The 20,831-nt window shown below is 41.0% G+C and overlaps 1 protein-coding gene across 1 annotated transcript in view; it reads left to right on the top strand.

Annotated features, from left to right (window-relative positions):
* Window positions 1-19,207, top strand: part of adcyap1r1b (adenylate cyclase activating polypeptide 1b (pituitary) receptor type I) — a gene marked incomplete at its 3' end in the record, with an annotated part of 29,811 nt that extends 10,604 nt beyond the window's left edge. Inside the window, exons 2-14 of the mRNA XM_083888532.1 lie at window positions 1,653-1,764; window positions 10,570-10,672; window positions 13,008-13,121; window positions 13,472-13,575; window positions 14,105-14,202; window positions 15,675-15,807; window positions 15,914-16,067; window positions 16,808-16,868; window positions 17,027-17,096; window positions 17,201-17,292; window positions 17,378-17,507; window positions 18,062-18,103; window positions 18,812-19,207. Of these exons, the coding sequence (XP_083744658.1) occupies window positions 1,705-1,764; window positions 10,570-10,672; window positions 13,008-13,121; window positions 13,472-13,575; window positions 14,105-14,202; window positions 15,675-15,807; window positions 15,914-16,067; window positions 16,808-16,868; window positions 17,027-17,096; window positions 17,201-17,292; window positions 17,378-17,507; window positions 18,062-18,103; window positions 18,812-19,207 (1,557 nt within the window). The 5' untranslated portion in view covers window positions 1,653-1,704. The remainder of the gene's footprint in view (window positions 1-1,652; window positions 1,765-10,569; window positions 10,673-13,007; window positions 13,122-13,471; window positions 13,576-14,104; window positions 14,203-15,674; window positions 15,808-15,913; window positions 16,068-16,807; window positions 16,869-17,026; window positions 17,097-17,200; window positions 17,293-17,377; window positions 17,508-18,061; window positions 18,104-18,811) is intronic.
* Window positions 19,208-20,831: the final 1,624 nt, after the last annotated feature.

Below are 20,831 nucleotides of genomic sequence, written 5' to 3'. Positions count from 1 at the left end.
CTTATTGTCTCGTTCTATGAGACAAATACATTATTGGTCACATTCAGACCTGGAATATTGCATCACCTGGTATTAAAAGGCATCTCCTGTGACCACATAAGAGTGGATGTGGCTCCACTTATGGCTTATTAAAAGACAAAAGAAGACGGGGCAACTCATGCTGCTATTGATTTGGTGTAACTGTGGTGGTAACTACAGGAATGGATGAAATGAAACTGTGAAGACAGTCACAGAGGAGGAGCCGGTTCTCTGATGCGTCCTCTGTGACCAGATCATAGCCAGACCAGATTGTGCGTCTCCTGTGACCACACGTGCTCACATCTGGACTTCCCCACATCACTGATCAGTCCAGGTCAGCTGAGAAGAATGTGGACAAAAAGTGTCCTCAAACCACCTCTGAATGTGGTCTGAATGATTGGATCTGAGGACCTGGACTTAGGGCCATTTCCAATTCCTATCTTAACCCCCAAGCTCAACCCTTAATCTTAACTGGCCCTCAAAACCAGGTGTTGAGGGTTATTTTGTCACTTAGAAATGGGACACCCCTTAAATGCAGATACGTCTTCAGACTGTAGGGGCATAATAACGCGAAAGCTGCGTCCAGTCTGTCAACTCCAAAAAAGAAGAAGAAGAAGAACACATTTACGTCAGGATTATTTATTACGATCCGTTTTTCAGTCAAGTTATTAGGTTGTCAGTTAGTTATAAGATGATACTCATACAAATACCACAACCACTGACATATTCAGCTGACAGTTACCACACACTACGGCTTATTGAAAACGATTGCTTGTCCGCACCGGCAGGCTATTGACAAAAGATCGTAAAATAAAAACAAATGTTACGCAACAATGACGTCAGTAATCTATAATATGGGCCTAAACTAAGATAATACAATGGCTTTCATCATTTTATATCTCTATTAACAAAGAAAATACTTAATTTGTAGCATACTCGTTTCGCTGCTTTCGGTGCCATCTTTGTTATGTGAAAACATGCAATGCATTCTGGGTAGCCCTTGCTCCCAAGGGTGGTCTCAGAAAATCTCAATATTGAGGGCGATACAGCCGTTAAACTCGCCCCTCAACTTAATTTTTCTGAAAATCAGGACAGCACTTGCACTAGAGGGAGCGCGCATTTTTGAGATTGAGGGTTTAGCAAGGAATTGGAATTCACCCTTATCCTGATCTGACCGTGATCGTATCACACTAAGCATGGATGTTTATACCAGATCTGACCAGAATCCTAGTCCTGTACTCAGTGCTGGAACATTCAGGGATGGATGTTGAATGGAGATCATTAGGGTGACATGAATGACCTGGTATTAATATCTAATGTGTGTTTCCTGCCTCTCCTGTGAGCGTTCTGTATGCAAATATATCCCAGTTTTTTGTTGTTGTTTGTGAATTAGTATTTCATGATTGGCTTCACCAATGAAAATAATTCAGAGGAGGAGGAGGATAATTTGTTGCATGCATTATCCAGCGAGTCTCTGTCAGAGTTTAATGGAGGTTTTTTTGATTCTCCAAAATTGATCTGCTCCACAGAGAAACTGTATATACAGGCACTTATGGAGCATATGGAAGGAAATAATAAAGGACTACGTGCCTCTTAACATCCCACACATTTTGCTTCTTCTTCTTCTTTTTCAGATCCCAAGGTGAGCCGTGTCGCTGTGGCTGCTCTGACTGAAGAACGCACAAAATGTCTGCCGCCGACATCAGCCCACTGCTCCTCGCCCTCCTCCTCCTCCTCCCCACCTCGGTGAGCCCCGACTCATACGACTTATGTTTCGTCTTTTAAAAAACGAATAATAATGTCCTCGCTAAAGCGATACGGCGACAGGTGGAGCTTCGCGTGAATACATTCAACACCCAAAAGGACCCAGGATCTGATTTCCATGCACTTGTGCGGCCATTGTCAAAGTAACCAAGTGGTCGCATCAATAATGCATTGATCGGTGTGTGTGTGGCAGAAGTGAAGGTGCAGAGAAGGATGGACTTGTCTGTTTATTTATTCATTTATTCACTGTTTGCTCAATGTTTTCCCTGATGAGGGGGAGAAGGTCCCCACATTTCCTCTGCTCATCAACCCCCGAGCTGAAGTGTTGTCTGAGAAACGGGGAAAAAAGAGAGGATAACAAATGAGCAGTGGCCAGCATTGTTGCCTCACAGCAAGAAGTTCTCCACTTTGGAGTTTTAATGTGCGTCTGTGGCTTCTCTTGGGGTTCACGGTCTTCTTCCCACAGTCCAAAAACATGCAGAGGTTAATTGGACATTTTAAATGGACTGGTGACCTGTCCAGGGCGTCATCTGGGATTAGCTCCAGCCATATGGATGATATTAAAGGTGCCATATGTAAGAATGTGGCCAAAAACTGTTACTACATTCAAATTCAAAAATACAGACGTCTTTGAGGTTTCGTTTTCTGACGTAACTGGCAACCCATGGTTGCTCGGCAGCTGAGACTCTACTGACTGCAATGATTGGTAGACAGTGGTAGGTGGCGCCACATGCCAAAACGTGATTTCAAAACATAAACATGATTTGCAGTCTGCGAAAGATTTTATTTTTGTGCAAATATTTTGGCTGTGCTGTTGTTGTTGATGAGTTCAGTTTGTTATATGAACATTATTCCTGAGTCTCTGTGACATATTAGGAGGATTTTATGGCCAGACCCCAACCCCAACCCTTTATTACATAATGCACCTTTAACAAATTTCTCAAGCTCAGACTAACAACAAGCGTCAACCGTAGCTCGACTTAAATGTTCAGTGAAATGATCCAAGTCAATAACTGAGAAAATGGAAACCCATACCCAACATGTTTTGCTGTAATATTTGGTAACAACTCGTAAGGACATCGGTTTTGGACACAAAAAAAGCAGTATGGTTCCATCCCTAAACCTACAGTTAGGCCCATAAATATTTGGACATTGACACAGTTCTCTTTATTTTGGCTCTATACACCACTACAATGGATTTGAAATGAAACGAACAAGATGTGCTTTAACTGCACACTTTCAGCTTTAATTTGAGGGGATTTACATCCAAATCAAGTGAACGGTGTAGGAATTACAACACTATATATGTGCCTCCAACTTTTTAGGGGACCAAAAGTAATTGGACAAACTAAACAATCATAAATCAAACTTTCATTGTTTAATACTTGGTTACAAATCCTTTGCAGTCAATTCCAGCCTGAGGTCTGGAAGGCATAGACATCACCAGACACTGGGTTTCCTGGTGATGCTCTGTCAGGTTTCTACTGACACGCTCTTCAGTTCCTGCTTGTTCTTGGGGCATTCTCCCTTCAGTTTGGTCTCCAGCAAGTGAAATGCATGCTCAATCAGATTCAGGTCAGGTGATTGACTGATAACATTCCATATTTGTCTTAAAAAAACTCTTTGGTTGCTTTTGCAGTATGCTTTGGGTCATTGTCCATCTGCACTGTGAAGCGCTGTCCAATGAGTTCTGAAGCATTTGGCTGAATATGAGCAGATAATATTGCTGGAAACACTTCAGAATTCATCCTGCTGCATTTGTCAGCAGTTACATCATCAATAAACACAAGGGAACCAGTTCCATTGGCAGCCATACATGCCCACACCATGACACTACCACCACCATGCTTCACTGATGAGGTGGTATGTTTTGGATCATGAGCAGTTCCTTTCCTTCTCCACACTCTTCTCTTCCCATCACTGTGGTACAAGTTGATCTTGGTCTCATCTGTCCAGAGGATGTTCTTCCACAATTGTAACAGCTTTTTTAGGTGTTGTTTGGCAAATTCTAATCTTGTCTTCCTGTCTTTGAGGCTCACCAATGGTTTGCATCTTGTGGTGAACCCTCTGTATTCACTCTGGCGAAGTCTTCTTTTGATTGTTGACTTTGAAACACATACACCTTCCTCCTGGAGAGTGTTTTTGATCTGGCCAACTGTTGTGAAGAGGTTTTTCTTCACCAGGGAAAGAATTCTTCTGTCGTCCACCACAGTGGTTTTCTGTGCTCTTCTAGGTCCTTTGGTGTTGCTGAGCTCACTGGTGCGTTCTTTCTTTTTAAGAATGTTCCAAACAGTTGATTTGGCCACATCTAATGTTTTTGCTATTTCTCTGATGGGTTTGTTTTGATTTTTCAGCCTAATGATGGCTTCTTCACTGACAGTGACAGCCCCTTGGATCTCATATAGAAAGTTAACAGCAACATATTCCAAATGCAAATGTCACTCCTGGAATCAACTCCAGAACTTTTACCTGTGTCATTGAAGATGAAATAATGAGGGAATAGCCCACAATTGTCCATGAAATAGCTTTTCAGTCAATTGTCCAATTACTTTTGGTCCCCTAAAAAGTGGGAGGCACATATAGAAAGTGTTTTAATTCCTACACCGTTCACTTGATTTGGATGTAAATACTCTCAAATTAAAGCTGAAAGTGTGCAGTTAAAGCACATCTTGTTTGTTTCATTTCAAATCCATTGTAGTGGCGCATAGAGCCAAAATAACGAGAACTGTGTTGATGTCCAAATATTTATGGGCCTAACTGTATGTCGATATCACAAACTCTAATCTATTGATCATTTATGAACGTATGAAGTGTATGAAAACACAATTGTGCATTTGAGTCATTTTAAAGACACTATTCTCCAACTGTCTAACACATATTGTTCTCCCAAAAAGAAGAAATCAACAGGCCAAACAGGACTCAGCTAAACATAGTGAAGTATGTGATGTTTAGGCTTTTTGGATTGTATTGGATGTTACATTTTTATATCTGATCCAGGGAATTTGACCAGTATTGGACTGATACTGACCGATTCCCATCCCTATATTGGTTATATCAGGTTGATACTGGGTAATTACGACTATCTACATAACAAAATATTCTAATATTATGAGGGTTGAGAACTATAACAACAAGCAGCTTCAAAAGGACCCAGCATTGAGATCCTGCACACGATTGAAATGATGTTTTCCTGCAGAGAGAATTATTCACAATGCTGCCTTTTCCTCATATTTTGGCATTTTGTTACAGGCTGGATTTAAAGATAATATATAAAGTAATATTATTACCTTTGCTACACTAAAAGTGCTAAGTAGAACCATATAAGGTTCTTCGGCTTGTCCTCATAGGAGAACCCTTTTTGGCTCCAGGTAGAACCTTTTTATAAACGTTCCACCTGGAACCCTTTTAAAACCCTTCATTCAGGAAAGGGGTTTTCAAGGGTTCTCTGGATCAAAATGGTTCTTACTGGAACCATTAGTGTTACCAAGAACCCTCGAAAAAATGATTGATTATTCTTTACGGCTAATTTCTATGTGTTGTTTTTGAATGTTTTGTTATAGGAGAACTGTGGGAAAAGTAGTACTTTGTGTAGGGATTAAGTCTGGACTGAGGAAGAATAGATTAGAGTTTGGTGCAGATCTGGATCAGGATTATTTTCACCATTTTGTGAGATGGAGCTTTTTGAATTTTTGAGACCTCTCGTGGTGGATTCACACAAAGCAACCGTTACTTGTGCGATTGACTGTATATAAACATTTTGGCATAAAACCCAAAAGAAAATTGAAAGCAGGAACTAGGGTCCCGAAAATCACACGATACATGGTCCACGATACCAATAATATCGCATGTCAAGGATTGTCAGACAATCATACAGCGATACATCCCGATATCTGTCAAACAAAACATGTGTGAAAACTGTAAAAGTGCAGGATTTCTCTATTTATTGAATGTGGATGGAGCATCTTTTAACGTAGCTTTCTCAAGCTAACTGGTGTTACCTTCAATGTTGGGTGCGGAACTTAACGTGACAACATGCTGTAAATTGAAATGTTAACATGACACTCTCCAATCAGCAGGAGCAGCAGCACACAGTCACTCATGTTCATGTACATGTGCTGTGAAGCCACTCCTGCTGGGCAAATTTGGACCTAAGTAGACGGGGAGTGAAGTGATTTAGTGCAGGCAGATGTGACACTGACACTAACTCACGGGAGGTTTCACATGAACTCTCGCGCTAAACTTTCCAAGTTTCCCACAGTGAGTCATCTGTTATCTATCAATTAAGTGGCAGTGTGAACAAAAAGACGAGACGAGACTCGAAGCAGCACAGTCTACAATTAACGTGGATATTTGGTCGATTTTACAGTCTTCATTTGACTGCATGGGTTTAACGACCTGACAGACACAAGCACTGTCAGATTTAGCATTTATTATGCTTTGATTTATGATTACGGTCCACCTTCCAACCCCATCGCCCAATATACAGTTTTATGACTCATTTCCAGAGATAAATTAGTTATTTGATCTCATTCCAGATTAACAGAGGAAGTTGGGATTTTAATTATTTTTTTTTAAATCCCAACTTCCTCTGTTTGTTAATTTGATGAAAATTCAATGTCAAAGGCACTTCCTTCAAAGAAAATAAAAGCCCCTACATTGCTCTTCACTGTGTTTCTGTCAAGATTTATGACTAAAGGTGAAATAAATAATAATAATATTAATAATAATGATAATAATAAAACTGGTCAAATTTGGTTGAATTACACAAACACAGCAGCATCAAATTCGTTTTTGTTTGATTTAAGTATCTCATCACATCCTTCTTCGTTTGGCCCGTAGGCTACACATGTGACTCATATCCAATTGTTTTCTATATATATATATATATATATATATATATATATGTATATATATATATATATATATATATATACCAGGGCTGTGTGAACAAGGGTATTAAAAATGAAAATGATAGCGGTGTCAGATCATCAATTTATTTCTTCTGGATAAACAATAGCGGCTCTATTGATGTCTACGTTATACGTTCATTCTAACTTTGCTGTTGAGTGGTTGGTAATCGTAAAAATGTCGTCTAATAATGATGAAGCTGTCAATGTCGAGCAATTACATGTGCGATGTGTTGTTTACTGCAGTCATCGTGACGGATCGGTGCTCCGGGGTTTCATTTAGGCTCACTTATGAAAACAATACGACTTATATCTGTCTATATATATATATGTTAAAAAAGGCATTTTAGGCAAAATGAACGTATTACTAAAAAAAAAAACTTGTTGACGGGCCAGAGAGTTTGGCCCGGTAAATTTCAAGTCATTCCGAGAAAATTTTTTAATGATTCAAAAAATCATTAAAATGATTCCTTAAGAGGTTTGCAAATATTTTCAACGGTTCCTTGTTCAGGGCCATGCCGACTATTATGATGGTAAATTTCAAGTTATTCCGAGATACTTTTTGTTTTTGAGAAGAAAGTCAGCTCACTGTCAAAGTGCATCAGGGCAAATGGATCATTTCCTTAATTTCAAAAATTCATAAAAATTATTCCGTAAGAGGTTTTAAACTATTTTCAAGGGATCCTTGTTCAGGGCGATGCCGACTATTATGATGGTAAATTTCATTATTGATTTCATTTTGTATTTCTGTCTGTTTTTGTTATTTATAGATTAATTCTGCACCATTATCGTGTTCTTCTTTAGTGAACATTGAACAATTTTTCCGGAGCTGTTTTTCACTTCACTTTAGCTTGTAATGGCACAAATGTGTTATTAAGCGCTTCATAGTTTAAAAAGGTCCTAATGAATATATTGGACCGATATCAGACACAAAAAGTTTTGTATCGTGACTTGACATCATGCATTTATGTAGTGCGCATTTCATGGTTGGTGCACTACATTCAAGACTTAGAATTCTTTGATATCCAAACTCATCCTCAGCCTCAATTTTGCATATGAAGAAATACCTAAGTAGTTCATTTTAATTTTATTTTTTGCAGTGGACACATACTGGCCTATCATGTTAATTAGCCCACTTTTTTTTTTTACTGTGTGCTGTTCTTCCCTTCATCAATACATCGACTCTTTCTTTAATTAAAAATAAATTTCTGTCTCAGTGGAAATAATAAGCTTAATTAATAATTTAATATGCCATTTAAAAACAAGAAATGAAGGAGAGAATCCCGGAATTTTAACTTTATTCTTATGTCATTAAGCATATTCCCATGCGGTCATGTGTCATGTTTCTGCTCCAGGTGCAGATGATTGACATAAAGCGAGACCTTATGAACATAAACACATCATTTGGCTCTTAAACATGACCTGGAAAATAAATAACCCCATAACCACAAGTTGTGACAGCTAAAGTCTTTAGAAAACAGGTGTCTGATTACTCAAGGAGTCACATTGTTAAATTTAAGTTCACTATTCAGTCGACTGTGGGGAAGACGGTTCTCTTAGTTAACTTTAACTTCTTAAAAGGAAGAAGACTAAAACAAATAATAAACCCATAACTCTGTTCTAAAGCGTTTCCAGGGAATTTAAAGCCAGTCTTCAAGCAAAGACATTTACCCAGGGTTTTTCAGCTGTCTCTTTTTCAGTTCAGTTTTAAAGGGTGTGTTGAATAATACAAAATAAAACACTGGAATATGTGTTACTAACAAGATCAGCCTCATTTTAATGTTTTAAAAAAGTTGCTAAGATTCAAATCAAGAAAAAATAACCAATGTTCTCTGCTCTGAAATGCTGGGGGGGGGGGGGGGGGCGTGTCTTAGGGAGGAGCCAAACACACACACATGTTCACACCTTAGTGGGGACTAAAGCAAGTTATACAGATTGTACATTAAAATGTTATCAAACCACGTTTGTAACTACAGAATCATATTGCATTCACTTAAAATAAAAAATAAAAAACTCCTGTTTTTCTCAGTAATCAATTTTCGGTTTGATTTTTTGAATATTTTTTTTTTCTGTTTTTCTGAGAATTTTTTTTCTGTTTTCAGAGAAATTATTTTTCTGTTTTTCGTGCAAATTCCCCCCCCCCCCCCCCCCCCTGTTTTTTGGAGTAATTTTTTTTTCTGTTTTCGGAGTAATTTTTTTTCTGTTTTTCGTGCAAAAAAAATTTTCAGATCTGCTAGACATAGCAATCTTTCTCCAGGATCAGTTGGACAGATATGGCATGCTCCATGGATACAAGATGATGCACTTGAAATGCATTCAGGCTGGCTACGTTGTGACTCAAGAGACGATCAGGAGACTGCTGAAAATATTGGATGCACACGGTGTGCAGCTGAGGCGCCGGAATCGCCTTCGGCGGCGTGTACCATAGCAAGAGTTCTCGATAATTCTGAATTACTAAAATTACTCCGAAAAACAGGGGAAACAATTATTTGCACGAAAAACTGAAAAAAAAATTTACTCAGAAAAACAGGGGAAACAAATATTTGCACGAAAAACTGAAAAAAAAAATTTACTCAGAAAAACAGGGTAAACAAATATTTGCACGACAAACTGAAAAAAAATGTTTTTCCTACAGTCTTGCTCTCTGTCTCCCTCTATCTCTACCAGTGGTACTCCAGCCTCACAGCAGGAGTCTGCTACTCTCTATACTTCTTCTTTTCTATATTCCCTCATCTTTAGGAATTTATAGGAATGTGGTTTTTCTTTGTGTTTTTGCATCCAGGGAAGATGCACTAGCACAACAAGGACACCTCAGTGTAGTAGCAGGTGTACTAAACCACTGATACAATGAACTTTACGAAGGGTTTTTATCTCGTTTTACCATGTTTAAGGCTGAGTTCACTATGGTTCTGGTGTGGCATGGAGCCATTTATTGCCATTTTTCAGTCAAACTGCATTTGCTTTACACAACTTAAAGGTGAAGACAGATGATTATAGGCATACTATGGGAGCCTATGGGAGCGTATGTCATGGATGTAAATATGTTCAATTCCAACGACGAACTAGTGTCTACAGTGTCTTTTAAGACGCAATAGCATCCACAGTTGTGTGAACTCGTGGCCTGCGGACTCATGTTTTTACTGCCTTGTTTCACCTGCGACAGAATCACGCCGCACTAATGGCGCTGTCGCCCGAGAGCGCAGCGCATGAATCATCCGGGCAGATTTGTGGCTGCAGAGGGACGGGCATCAACACTTGTTTCACACAGTGTCCGCCCCAAAAACACCACTGTGTCTATATCACTGCTGTAATAAAACTGATTTTCAGTGTATGAGTCAGAGCATTAACCTCCCCAAGCAAGCTGTTCGCTAACGTCAGCTCGTGAAACCCTCCCCGACTGCTCCCCTGCTGCACCTCGTAAAGCCGTGACGCCAACACGTAGACTCAAAAATCATCTTCACTGTACTCGACCCAACTCTCTGTTCATAGCCCTCTGCCCTCCTCCTCCTCCTCCACTCCCGAGTACCATGTAATGACTCCTGGAAGAGTTCAAGTTTTAACACTTGAGAGTTAACGCCTGGCGTGGTCCGGTGTTTAAAGTGCACGGCTGAAGGATTTCGCTGCCTTGTTTCCAACACTTCACCTCTGGGTCAGATAGCACGGGGGATAGAGAGAGTGCCAGACATTATGAAACGGCTTGTTTAACTGGCCGAGTGTCAAAAAAAAACCCAGAGCTACGACCTCTCCCACGCTGTGGTTTGATGTGAATCGCGCACTAATAAGGCTAATGAAGCGGTGCTCTTCCTCTTTACCTTCGGGGTACCTACCTCTCCGTGTAATCGTCAACCTTTTGAATCGCTGCGTTTTTCCACTTCCACAGGTCTGGAGCCAACAGGTGCCCATGAACTGCGTGATCAAGAGGGAGCAGGAGAAATGCGTGGAAATGATGGAATCCGACGATCCCGGGAACGATCCAGAATTCGGTAAGTCTTTTGCCAGTCGTCGCTGTTGTCGTCGTTTGTGCTGCCATTCAAATCCCTCTTCCCCCGCTCGCACTAACCACACTGTCGCTGCCATTTGTTAGCTGTTCTAAACACAGGCTATTTAAAAAATACACACACACACAATATAACAAGCACATCTTCGAGGGCCTCCGAAGCTAATGAGAAGGAGATAATTCAAACTGTAGTGTGCTGACCTGCCTGTCTGCGGATCATTAGAAAGAGAGCGCGAACATTAAAGAGAGACGGATCATTATTAAGACTTCACAGTTTGCCTGCGCACACGTCTGCGCTTGATGTGCAGCACGGATCAAACTAAACTGGGCTGACAGAGAAATCCACACAAAAAAAAACCCTCTTTAGACCGAGTGACGTTTCACGCTGTGCCTCTGTGTCTCGACAGAGGCGTTTAGCTCCCAGCGTCTCATCATTGTGACGATAATGACAAGGTTGATGCAGAAAATGGAAGTTGATCGTCAAGAGAGACGAGGGACAGGCGTCTGTCTCTCTCTCTCTCTGGCACATTAGACGAGTGATGAGTGGGAGCTCAGACCAAGAGATGCTTTGTGACAGTTCTTCCTCCTCGCGCTGTCGATGAAGCGGCAATGATATAATCAGCCACAATTACTGCGGCTTTTACCATCAGCCGGATGATGTGATGATGTTTTTACCATCTCAACAGTCTTATTCACACTGTGTATAATAAGGGTTCTTAAATATTCTGGTTGTAAAACAAACTACACATTTTGAACACCTAATAGCACGGCTAACACTACCCGGCTCTATTTGACTTGACGTGTTGTGGAAATTTCTCTGCTTCTGCCGGCCGAAAAGGTTTTATTTTCCTTGCGAGGAAAAAGGTCAATCTTCACAGGAGTGATCCTTCCTGGAGAAAAGACCCAGAGCAAAGTGTGCACTCCACATTTATGTCTGAGCAGCTCCCTCTTCACATTCCTCCAATAGACAAAGACTCTACATTCAGACGGTGCTTTCACTCTCTCTTTGTCTACTGTAGGCATCGGGGAGCTGGCTCCCTGCTGGTGTTTGCAGGAAGGTGCAGGCTAGACACAATACACTATACACAAAGGACCTGGTATTCTGTACTGGGTGGGTATCAGTGTTGGGCAAATGTAGCTCTGAGACAGAGAAATTTAATTTTACCATTACAGATGCTACTTGGTTTGGGTCTCGTCGTTTTCCATTACTTCATCGTACACATGTGTCAAACTCAAGGCCCGGGGACCAGATGTGGCCCGCGAGCCACCTAGAGTGATAAATTGGTCTTAAAAATCTGTGTTAAAATAGGTCTATGCTGCTTTAAGGCGTGCGTTGACCATAAATTACATTTCCCACAATGCATGGCGATTGCGTTACCCGCAAAATGACGGTGTATCATGGTATATGCATCATGTGACGAGTGAAATTGAATAAGTAATAAATACAGACAGTTATTTAGCAACATGTTACGGAGTAGTTACCTTTATTATTACTTTAACTATTATATTTTGTTACATTTAGTTACATTTATTCTGTATGACAGTTACATCTGGCCCTTTGAGGGTAACCATTATGCTGATGTGGCCCTCAGTGAAAATGAGTTGGACACCGATGTCGTAGTACCTTCTCAATGTGGGCGGGGTCATCAAAAAACCAGAGTAGCGTAGAGTCGAGTCGAGCCAAGTAGTGCTAGATTGATTGGCACCATGACTAGACAACCAGGCATCTATTGGGCAATACCAACTGTCAGTCACACATATAACTCAATGCGAAGTAGGCTCATTTTCCTGTAGACCTTCCAAATTCATTTTAACTTCTGCAACCAAGCGAGTCGCCACTTGGTGGCTAATGTATGCATATATATGTGCATGTATACAACACACTTTCTTCAATATCATCAGCATAATTTCATCTCGTTTCTTGCACAACTCCATCAAGTTTCAGAAGTGAATTCTAACCCCTGAAAAACCTGGTCATTCAACAGAGCAGTCTGATGGGATACACACTCCTGTCCCTGTGTATACACAATAGTGCTCCCTCAGCCTGTTTTTTGGTATATAAATGTGATAACATCTCTGTTCACACAATAACAACAACGTCAGATCTGGTACCATTTTATGAGCATTTCAAGGAGCTGTGTGTTTGATATCATGATGAATGAACATTTTATGGCTTGTTAGAATGAGACAGTATGTGTGTGTGTGTGTGTGTGTGTGTGTGTGTGTGTGTGTGTGTGTGTGTGTGTGTGTGTGTGTTTGTGTGTGTGTGTGTGTGTGTGTGTGTGTGTGTGTGTGTGTGTGTGTGTGTGTGTGTTTCCCAGGTTGTCCGTGGATGTGGGACAACCTGACGTGTTGGCAGCCGGCCAAGATCGGCGAGGTGATCGAGGTCAACTGTCCAGAGCTCTTCTCTCAGTTCATAAGCGAGGAAGACTACGGTCAGTCCCTGAACACGTCTTATTCTACAGTTAGTGTTAGCTTACATTGTTAGGGCTTTATATATGTATATATATATATGTACACATACATACAACAACTGTTCTGTGCTATATAATCAAAACCAAGGTAACCCTTGAGATAAACAGTGAGTCTTTGGTTCTTTTATGTTTCTCAGACATGATGTTTGTCTGAGAACCTCTGGCAGAGGTCACAGAGGAGTTGGTAATAAATAGCTTAATGCATTTAAGTGTACCTTAAAATGGGTTTTGATGTGGGTGATACTTAGTGCTTGGTTGCCTGGTTTCCATCTTGACATATGTTGGATTGTGTGTGTGTCGTGTTTCCACAGAGGTTGGGAAGGTGAGCCGTAACTGCACTGAGTTTGGCTGGTCAGAAACGTTCCCTCATTACATCGACGCCTGTCTGTACGAGGAAGGAAACAGCAGCCATCCGGTAAGTGACCTACTCCTGCTGCTGCCTCCTGCTGTGCTTGTTTTCAAACCTCACACGGTCATCGGTTCACATTTAAACCACAACATCCTCCTCCTCATGGTGGTTGTAAACCAGTCAAGTTACAGTTTGTAAACACCTGCTGCTGGGTATCGAAGTCCATTTGATCTTCTGTTCTTGTTTTTTGCTGAAACATTATTAACTCAAGCCTTTTCTGTAGCTGCTGTAAATAAGTGGAGCCCCCTGCCTGAACATGTGAGGAACTGTAGCTGTTTGAAAAACCTCAGAAACTCTGCTATGAGCCGCTCCATTGATGTTGGCCACATTTAAATGAAACGTCCAAATAAATGTTTGTGCCAAAATCTCAACAAATTTCCCCCAAAGACCGTCTTTCACATATCAATAAGCTGAAGAGAACAGGATGTTACAGTACAAAATAAAAACATCCTGCCTCCGTCGACTGCCGCAGAGACACGAAGACACGAATGAATGAATGAAATGTTCACTCACAGCGTGTTTTTTCCACATTCAGGACATGTACTATGTGTCGGTGAAGGCTCTGTACACTGTGGGCTACAGCACGTCACTGGTCTCCCTCACCACAGCCATGGTCATCCTGTGCCGGTTCAGGTGAGACGTTCTGGGTCGTCATGGCAACTGGAGTTACAGCTCAGTGTCAAAAACACGTCTTTATTATGGATTTATTGGTGTTTGGCCTCTTGTTATTTTAGATTTTTTGCAGTTGTGTCGTCAACAGAAAAATACGGACTCAGATAAAATATTTCACTTCTTCTACAAAGAATCTCCACTTTTGAATTCCACTTTTAGTTGGACAAGGGTTTTTATTGTTTTGTTCTCTTGTTTAAAACCTACTGTACACTCTTAGAAATAAGGATTCCAAAAGGTGTCCTTCTACAAGGGCTGAGGTTCTACCTGGAACCATTTGCTTCTGAAAACCATTAGTGTTACCAAGGGTTCTTGGTAACACTAATGGTTCCGGTAAGAACCATTGTGATCCAGAGAACCCTTTAAAAACCCCTTGCCTGAATAAAGGGTTTTAAAGGGGTTCTTGGTGAAACTCTCCCAAAGAGTTCCAGGTGAAACTGTTATAAAAAGGTTTTACCTGGAGCCAGAAAGGGTTCTCCTATGAGGACAAGCTGAACCTTATATGGTTCTACTTAGCCCTTTTATTTCTAAGAGTGTATGTCTTTATCTGATGTATTTTACTTGATGTAATCGCCTTATGAAGCACTTGATTCCATATCTGTGAAAGGTGCTATATCAATACAATACACTTACTACACATACTTTACATACTACAAGTATTCTTGACAAAGCTACTGCCACCACTACTACTTATAATTCTGCGCTACTATATTACCACTAATGCACTTCAAGCGCTAGCATTGCACTGCTAATAACACTAGATGTATTTAAACCACTACAATTACAAGTATTATCCGTTATTAGCACTTTGGCTGCGTGTAGCACTTTTACCACATATACAGGTAGCAGGTATAGACCTACAACTATGAAAAAACTAGTCATTTCATTCAGCGTGTCACAATTGCTATGAAAATGCATTAGCTAGTTTGGTATTAGCAAGATAGCGTCTCCCATGTTGCAGTAGCTCTGTTGTAAATTTACCCACTTTTTATCTTAAAGGTGCATTATGTAATAAATCTAAAGCTAACTGGCCATAAAATCCTCCTAATATGTCACAGAGACTGAGGAATAATGTTCATATAACAAACTGAACTCACAAACAACAACAGTACAGACAAAATATTTGCATTAAAAATATATATTTTGCAGTCTGCAAATCGTGTTTTGGCATGTGGCGCCACCTACCGCCGTCTACCAATCATTGCAGTCAGTAGAGTCTCAGCTGCCGAGCCACCACGGGTTGCCAGTTACGTCAGAAAACGAAAACCTAAAAGACCTCGGTATTTTGAATTTGAGTGTAGAAACTGTTTTTGGCCACATTCTTACAAATGGCACCTTTAAAATCACTTCTTTCACCGCTTCCAGTGAGTCAGTCCGGTGCCACCACCGGCTTTTTCCCCCCCTTTAATCGTCCCGATCATGTTTTCCCTCCACAGGAAGCTGCATTGCACCAGGAACTTCATCCACATGAACCTGTTTGTGTCGTTCATCCTGAGAGCTATTTCTGTCTTCATCAAAGACGGCATATTGTACGCCAAAGAGGACAGCGAGCACTGCTTCATACACACCGTGAGACACACACACACAGAGAGCTGTGGATTCAGCTGTGAGCGACACATCAGTGTTTTCCTAACACTTTCCTCCTTGTTGTCTTTGTCTCCTTCCTCTCTCTTAGCTGGAATGTCGGGTGGTGATGATATTCTTCCACTACTGTGTCCTCTCCAACTACTTCTGGCTCTTCATCGAGGGCCTTTACCTTTTCACTCTGCTGGTCGAGACCTTCTTCCCAGAAAAGAGATATTTCTACTGGTACATCATCATTGGCTGGGGTGAGTAATTAAAAAAAACTCTCACATGAAAATGTGTGTGATATTTCTGATAATTGATGATTAGAAACCACTAAAAGTAGAAGTTGCCATTTTACTTCACTGTTTTCTACAATTCAGGGCTTTGAAAGATATTATTGCTAAAGCTAAAAACACATTATTTTCCACTTTATTAAATGTGCACATCATATGGACCACTGTCCCATTCAATTTAAATCAGGGGTCTCAAACGCAAATGACCTCGGGGGTCACTGAGTGTCTAGTTTGGTTGGTAAGTCCTAATTTTTGAGAAATAAAACATCGAAAATAAAAATATTTACAATGATATTTCACATCATTTCAAAATAAAAGCATTTGTTTTGATATGAAACGATGAATAGTTCACAATATAAACACATGAATGATGTAAAATTATTCTTTTAATAAAAAAACATACAGACTGACCTGGGATTTGCAATGGTTTTGGAAAAATTACTCTGGATGGGATTTTGTTACAAGATTAATATTACTTTTTGTTTAAAGAGGAAAAGAAAATCAATAAATCAGAATAGGAATACAAATTGAATGCAATTAAATCGTGACAAAAGCTCATTGTCCATCATCAAATGTCTCCTGTTCATTGACCGCACCACTGTTCTGTTGATGTTCACTGAATGCATCTTTATTTTGTTGATGTTCATTGAATGCATCTCTGTTCTGTTGATGTTCACTGAATGCATCTCTGTTTTCCTTGTTGCGTTCAGGGACCCCCACGGTGTGTGTGACCATCTGGGCCGTGCTGAGGCTGCACTTTGATGAAATCGGGTGAGTCGAGTCATACACACACACACACACACACACACACACACACACACACACACACACACACACACACACACACACACACACACACACACACACACACACTGAAAATGAAAATGAAAATGATCCTTTTGTGTTGATGTTTGACTGTGTGCTTTCAGGTGCTGGGACACTAATGACAATGCTGCCATCTGGTGGGTGATAAAGGGACCTGTGCTGGCTTCCATCATGGTGCGTAATCCCCTCCTACCTATGTGAGGAAAGCGGGATGGAAGCTTTTTTGACACACATTTCCTGTTTATCTCCCCCCACACACACACACACACACACAACAGATCAACTTTGTCCTCTTCGTCGGCATCATCATCATCCTCGTCCAGAAGTTACAGTCCCCAGATATCGGAGGAAACGAGTCCAGCATTTACCTGTGAGTGATGCGGCTCATGTAAACACAGAACACAGAATATTGTGTGTGCACATTCTAATGAGGACATGTATGTGTTGTTTTGAAGGAGGTTGGCTCGCTCCACGCTGCTCCTGATTCCTCTGTTCGGGATTCACTACACCGTGTTCGCCTTCTCCCCCGAGAACGTCAGCAAGCGCGAGCGTCTGGTGTTTGAGCTCGGACTTGGCTCCTTCCAGGTAATGGTTAGAAAATATGTAATGACACAACTTAAGAGTAAATCACACTTTGAAGGTGCCATATGTAAGAATGTGGCCAAAAACGGTTACTACATTCAAATTCAAAATACCGAGGTCTTTTAGTTTTTGTTTTCTGACGTAACTGGCAACCCGTGGTTGCTCGGCAGCTGAGACTCTACTGACTGCAATAATTGGTAGACGGCGGTAGGTGGCGCCACATGATTTCATAACATAAACATGATTTGCAGTCTGCAAAATATTTTGTCTGTACTGTTGTTGTTGGTGAGTTCAGTTTGTTATATGAACATTATTCCTGAGTCTCTGTGACATATTAGGAGGATTTTATGGCCAGTTGCTTTAGATTTATTACATAATGCACCTTTAAATGTTCCGTTTTTCCACCACTTTACACTAAAAATACCCTTTCACGTTACAATTTTTCAATAAAAATTTGAATTTACAGCCATTTCTTTATCACTTGATCTTTTTTCCGCCTGGTTTCCGCTGGTACTTTGTGTTTATCCTGACAAATCCGCCTCTCTCTGTCTCTGCAGGGCTTCGTGGTGGCCGTCCTCTACTGCTTCCTGAACGGAGAGGTAAATCTCCTTAAAAAACATTTCACTGACTGTCATCTCGTCTTGAAATGCATTAAAAATCTCATTCAATCCACAGCAACAACACTGCATATTACAATAATAAAATAATGCATACAGGGTAGTAGCTAGGTTTGGATCTTGAATTAAAGTATGAATGAGGCTTATTATTTTTCAGTTTTCAAACCAAAGCATTGGCATTTATGAATTATCTAAAACAAATCTGATGGGAAAAAAAATGTAATAAAGAAGAATTATTTTCATCATTTTAGAAAGACAGATCTTTTATTTCATTGGAACATCAACATAACAGAGATGCATTCAATGACCATAAACACAACAGAGATGCATTCAATGACCATAAACACAACAGAGATGCATTCAATGACCATAAACGCAACAGAGATGCATTCAATGACCATAAACGCAACAGAGATGCATTCAATGACCATACACACAGCAGAGATGCATCCAATGAACATAAGCACAACAGAGATGCATTCAATGAACATGAGACATTTGATGAGGGACAAAAAGGTTATTTTCAACCTTTTATCTCTGATCCAGATTAAAAAATCTGAGCTAATTGAAAAACCTGTGAAAACTGAAAACAATGAGCCTCCAGTGCAGTAAAGTCAGCGTTCTCGTGAGACTCAGGGACAGTGAGCTGGTCTCTTTCCGGCGAGGTCCATTAATAATGACCGTGTGAAGTATATCCCTCAAGGTGCAATCGGAGATCAAGAGGAAATGGCGCAGCTGGACGGTGAACAGGTACTTTGCTGTGGACCTGAAGCACCGGCATCCTTCGCTGGCGAGCAGTGGAGTGAACGGGGGAACCCAGCTGTCCATCCTCAGCAAGAGCAGCTCGCAGATCCGCATGTCCAGCCTGCAGGCCGAGACCCCGGCCACCTGAGCGGCGCCGCCGGGGACGCCGCTCCCCCCACCGCCGCCGCCAAGCCCGACAACGACAAAACCGCCGCGCCCGACCTCGTCCCGATGACCAGCCTCGCAAACCCCTTCCTCAACCCGTACCCCAACCCGTACCCGGACGACACCACGATGGAGACCCAACTCACCTCCAGCGACCCCGAGCAGCCTCTCGTCTGACCAAACCCGAAGTGATCGGGTGCCAAATACGTGACCTGACCTCTGACCTCGCTCGTGTGCAGCTGGAGTGAAAACTACACTTTGGTCCTCCTGCTCCTGAGCGGAAGCTAACGTTTCACAGGGTATGAATGAGGAATCCGGTGCATTTGTGTGTGTGTGTAGTTTATCGTTGAGCATGGATATTTGTGTGTGTGTGTGTGTGTGTTTCCTCTGCAGTCATTCCAGTCAAACATCAACACAAACTTTTACTCTTTACTATATTTATAAACCGTTACAGGTCGATGAATCGCAGCTGCTGACGAATTATCGAATTTGACTCGTAGTAGATTAGAAGGACCATTCCACGATTATTCGTTGGTGGAAACCGTCATCTAACAACGTCGTCCGTGTTTGTTACCTGTGTTACAAAACTGACGGGGGAGAGGAGCATTATGGGAAATGTAGTGATTTGCTTTTGTGGGTCCCAGATTGCAGAATAGTGAGGTGATAAACCGTAATGTACAGATTATTTTTAGTCGAGCGAGGCGTCGTGCTCACCTCAGTGTTAAAGACGAACATTTTGTTTATTTTATTTCGGTTCAAATCAGTGTTACTGAGAGCGGAGGTGATGAAGATGAAGAAGAAGAAAACGCACGCCTGCTTCTCCGTTTTCTAAAAATCGTTTTTTAAATGTCCGGCGCTCTCTCGATGTACAAAACTTTGAATGTGTCTCGTCGTTACCTGCTGCTGACGCAAGCCTTGGTTTTCCTGTGTATCACGTGACTGACGAAACAAAACAAAGACTTCTGAAGACGACGAGGAGGGAGGGTGAAAACATGGAAACACAGCATTTATGATGATGATGATGATGATGATGATGATGAGGACATCATTTTGTAACATTAATGTGAAAATGCCAAAAAAAACAAGAAGAAGAAGAAAAGTAAGGATACACAGCAGAGTTGGATGTGTCTTCTTCGTGCAGCGCTGGAGGCTTCTCTCTCTCTCTTTTTTCACGACGACCACAAAAAAACGACCTTTTGTCCAAAACGGAAACGTCGGAGAAGTTTGTAGTTTTAAAAAAAAACAAACAAAAAAACAGCCGTTCGTACAGAAAATGTCAATGAAAACAAACGTGCATGGAACTGCATTTATTGTCCACATTGTTTTTACTCTTACTTTGTCTGATTTTTCCTGTGTTTTAACAAAAAGAGGCGCTGCGCTGTAACACTTTAGCTTCTTAAACGGCCTCATAGTGGTCTGAGTGAAGGTGTAGGCCATCAGAAACATCTAAAACATCACCACAGGTACTACACTCTTAGAAATAAGGGTTCCAAAAGGAACTTCTACAAGGGCTGAGGTTCTACATGGAACCCTTTTTTCTGAAAAACCCTTTTCAGAAGAAAGGGGTTTTCAAGAGTTTTTGGTAACACTAATGGTTCCAGTAAGAACCATTGTGATCCAGAGAACCCTTTAAAACCCCTTTCCTGAATAAATGGTTTTTAAAGGGGTTCTTGGTGGAACCCTCCAAAAGGGTTCTCCTATGAGGACAAGCCGAAGAACCTTATTTGGTTCTATTTAGCACTTTTATTTCTAAGAGTGTATAAAAGGGACAGATTTCAAGATTTCTTTCTTTTTCAATGAT

Source organism: Microchirus variegatus (assembly GCF_963457635.1).
Source record: "Microchirus variegatus genome assembly, chromosome: 4".
NCBI classification, from domain to species: Eukaryota; Metazoa; Chordata; class Actinopteri; order Pleuronectiformes; family Soleidae; genus Microchirus; species Microchirus variegatus.
Note: the sequence above shows the minus strand (reverse complement) of the source record. Positions and strands in the feature narration are given on the sequence as shown.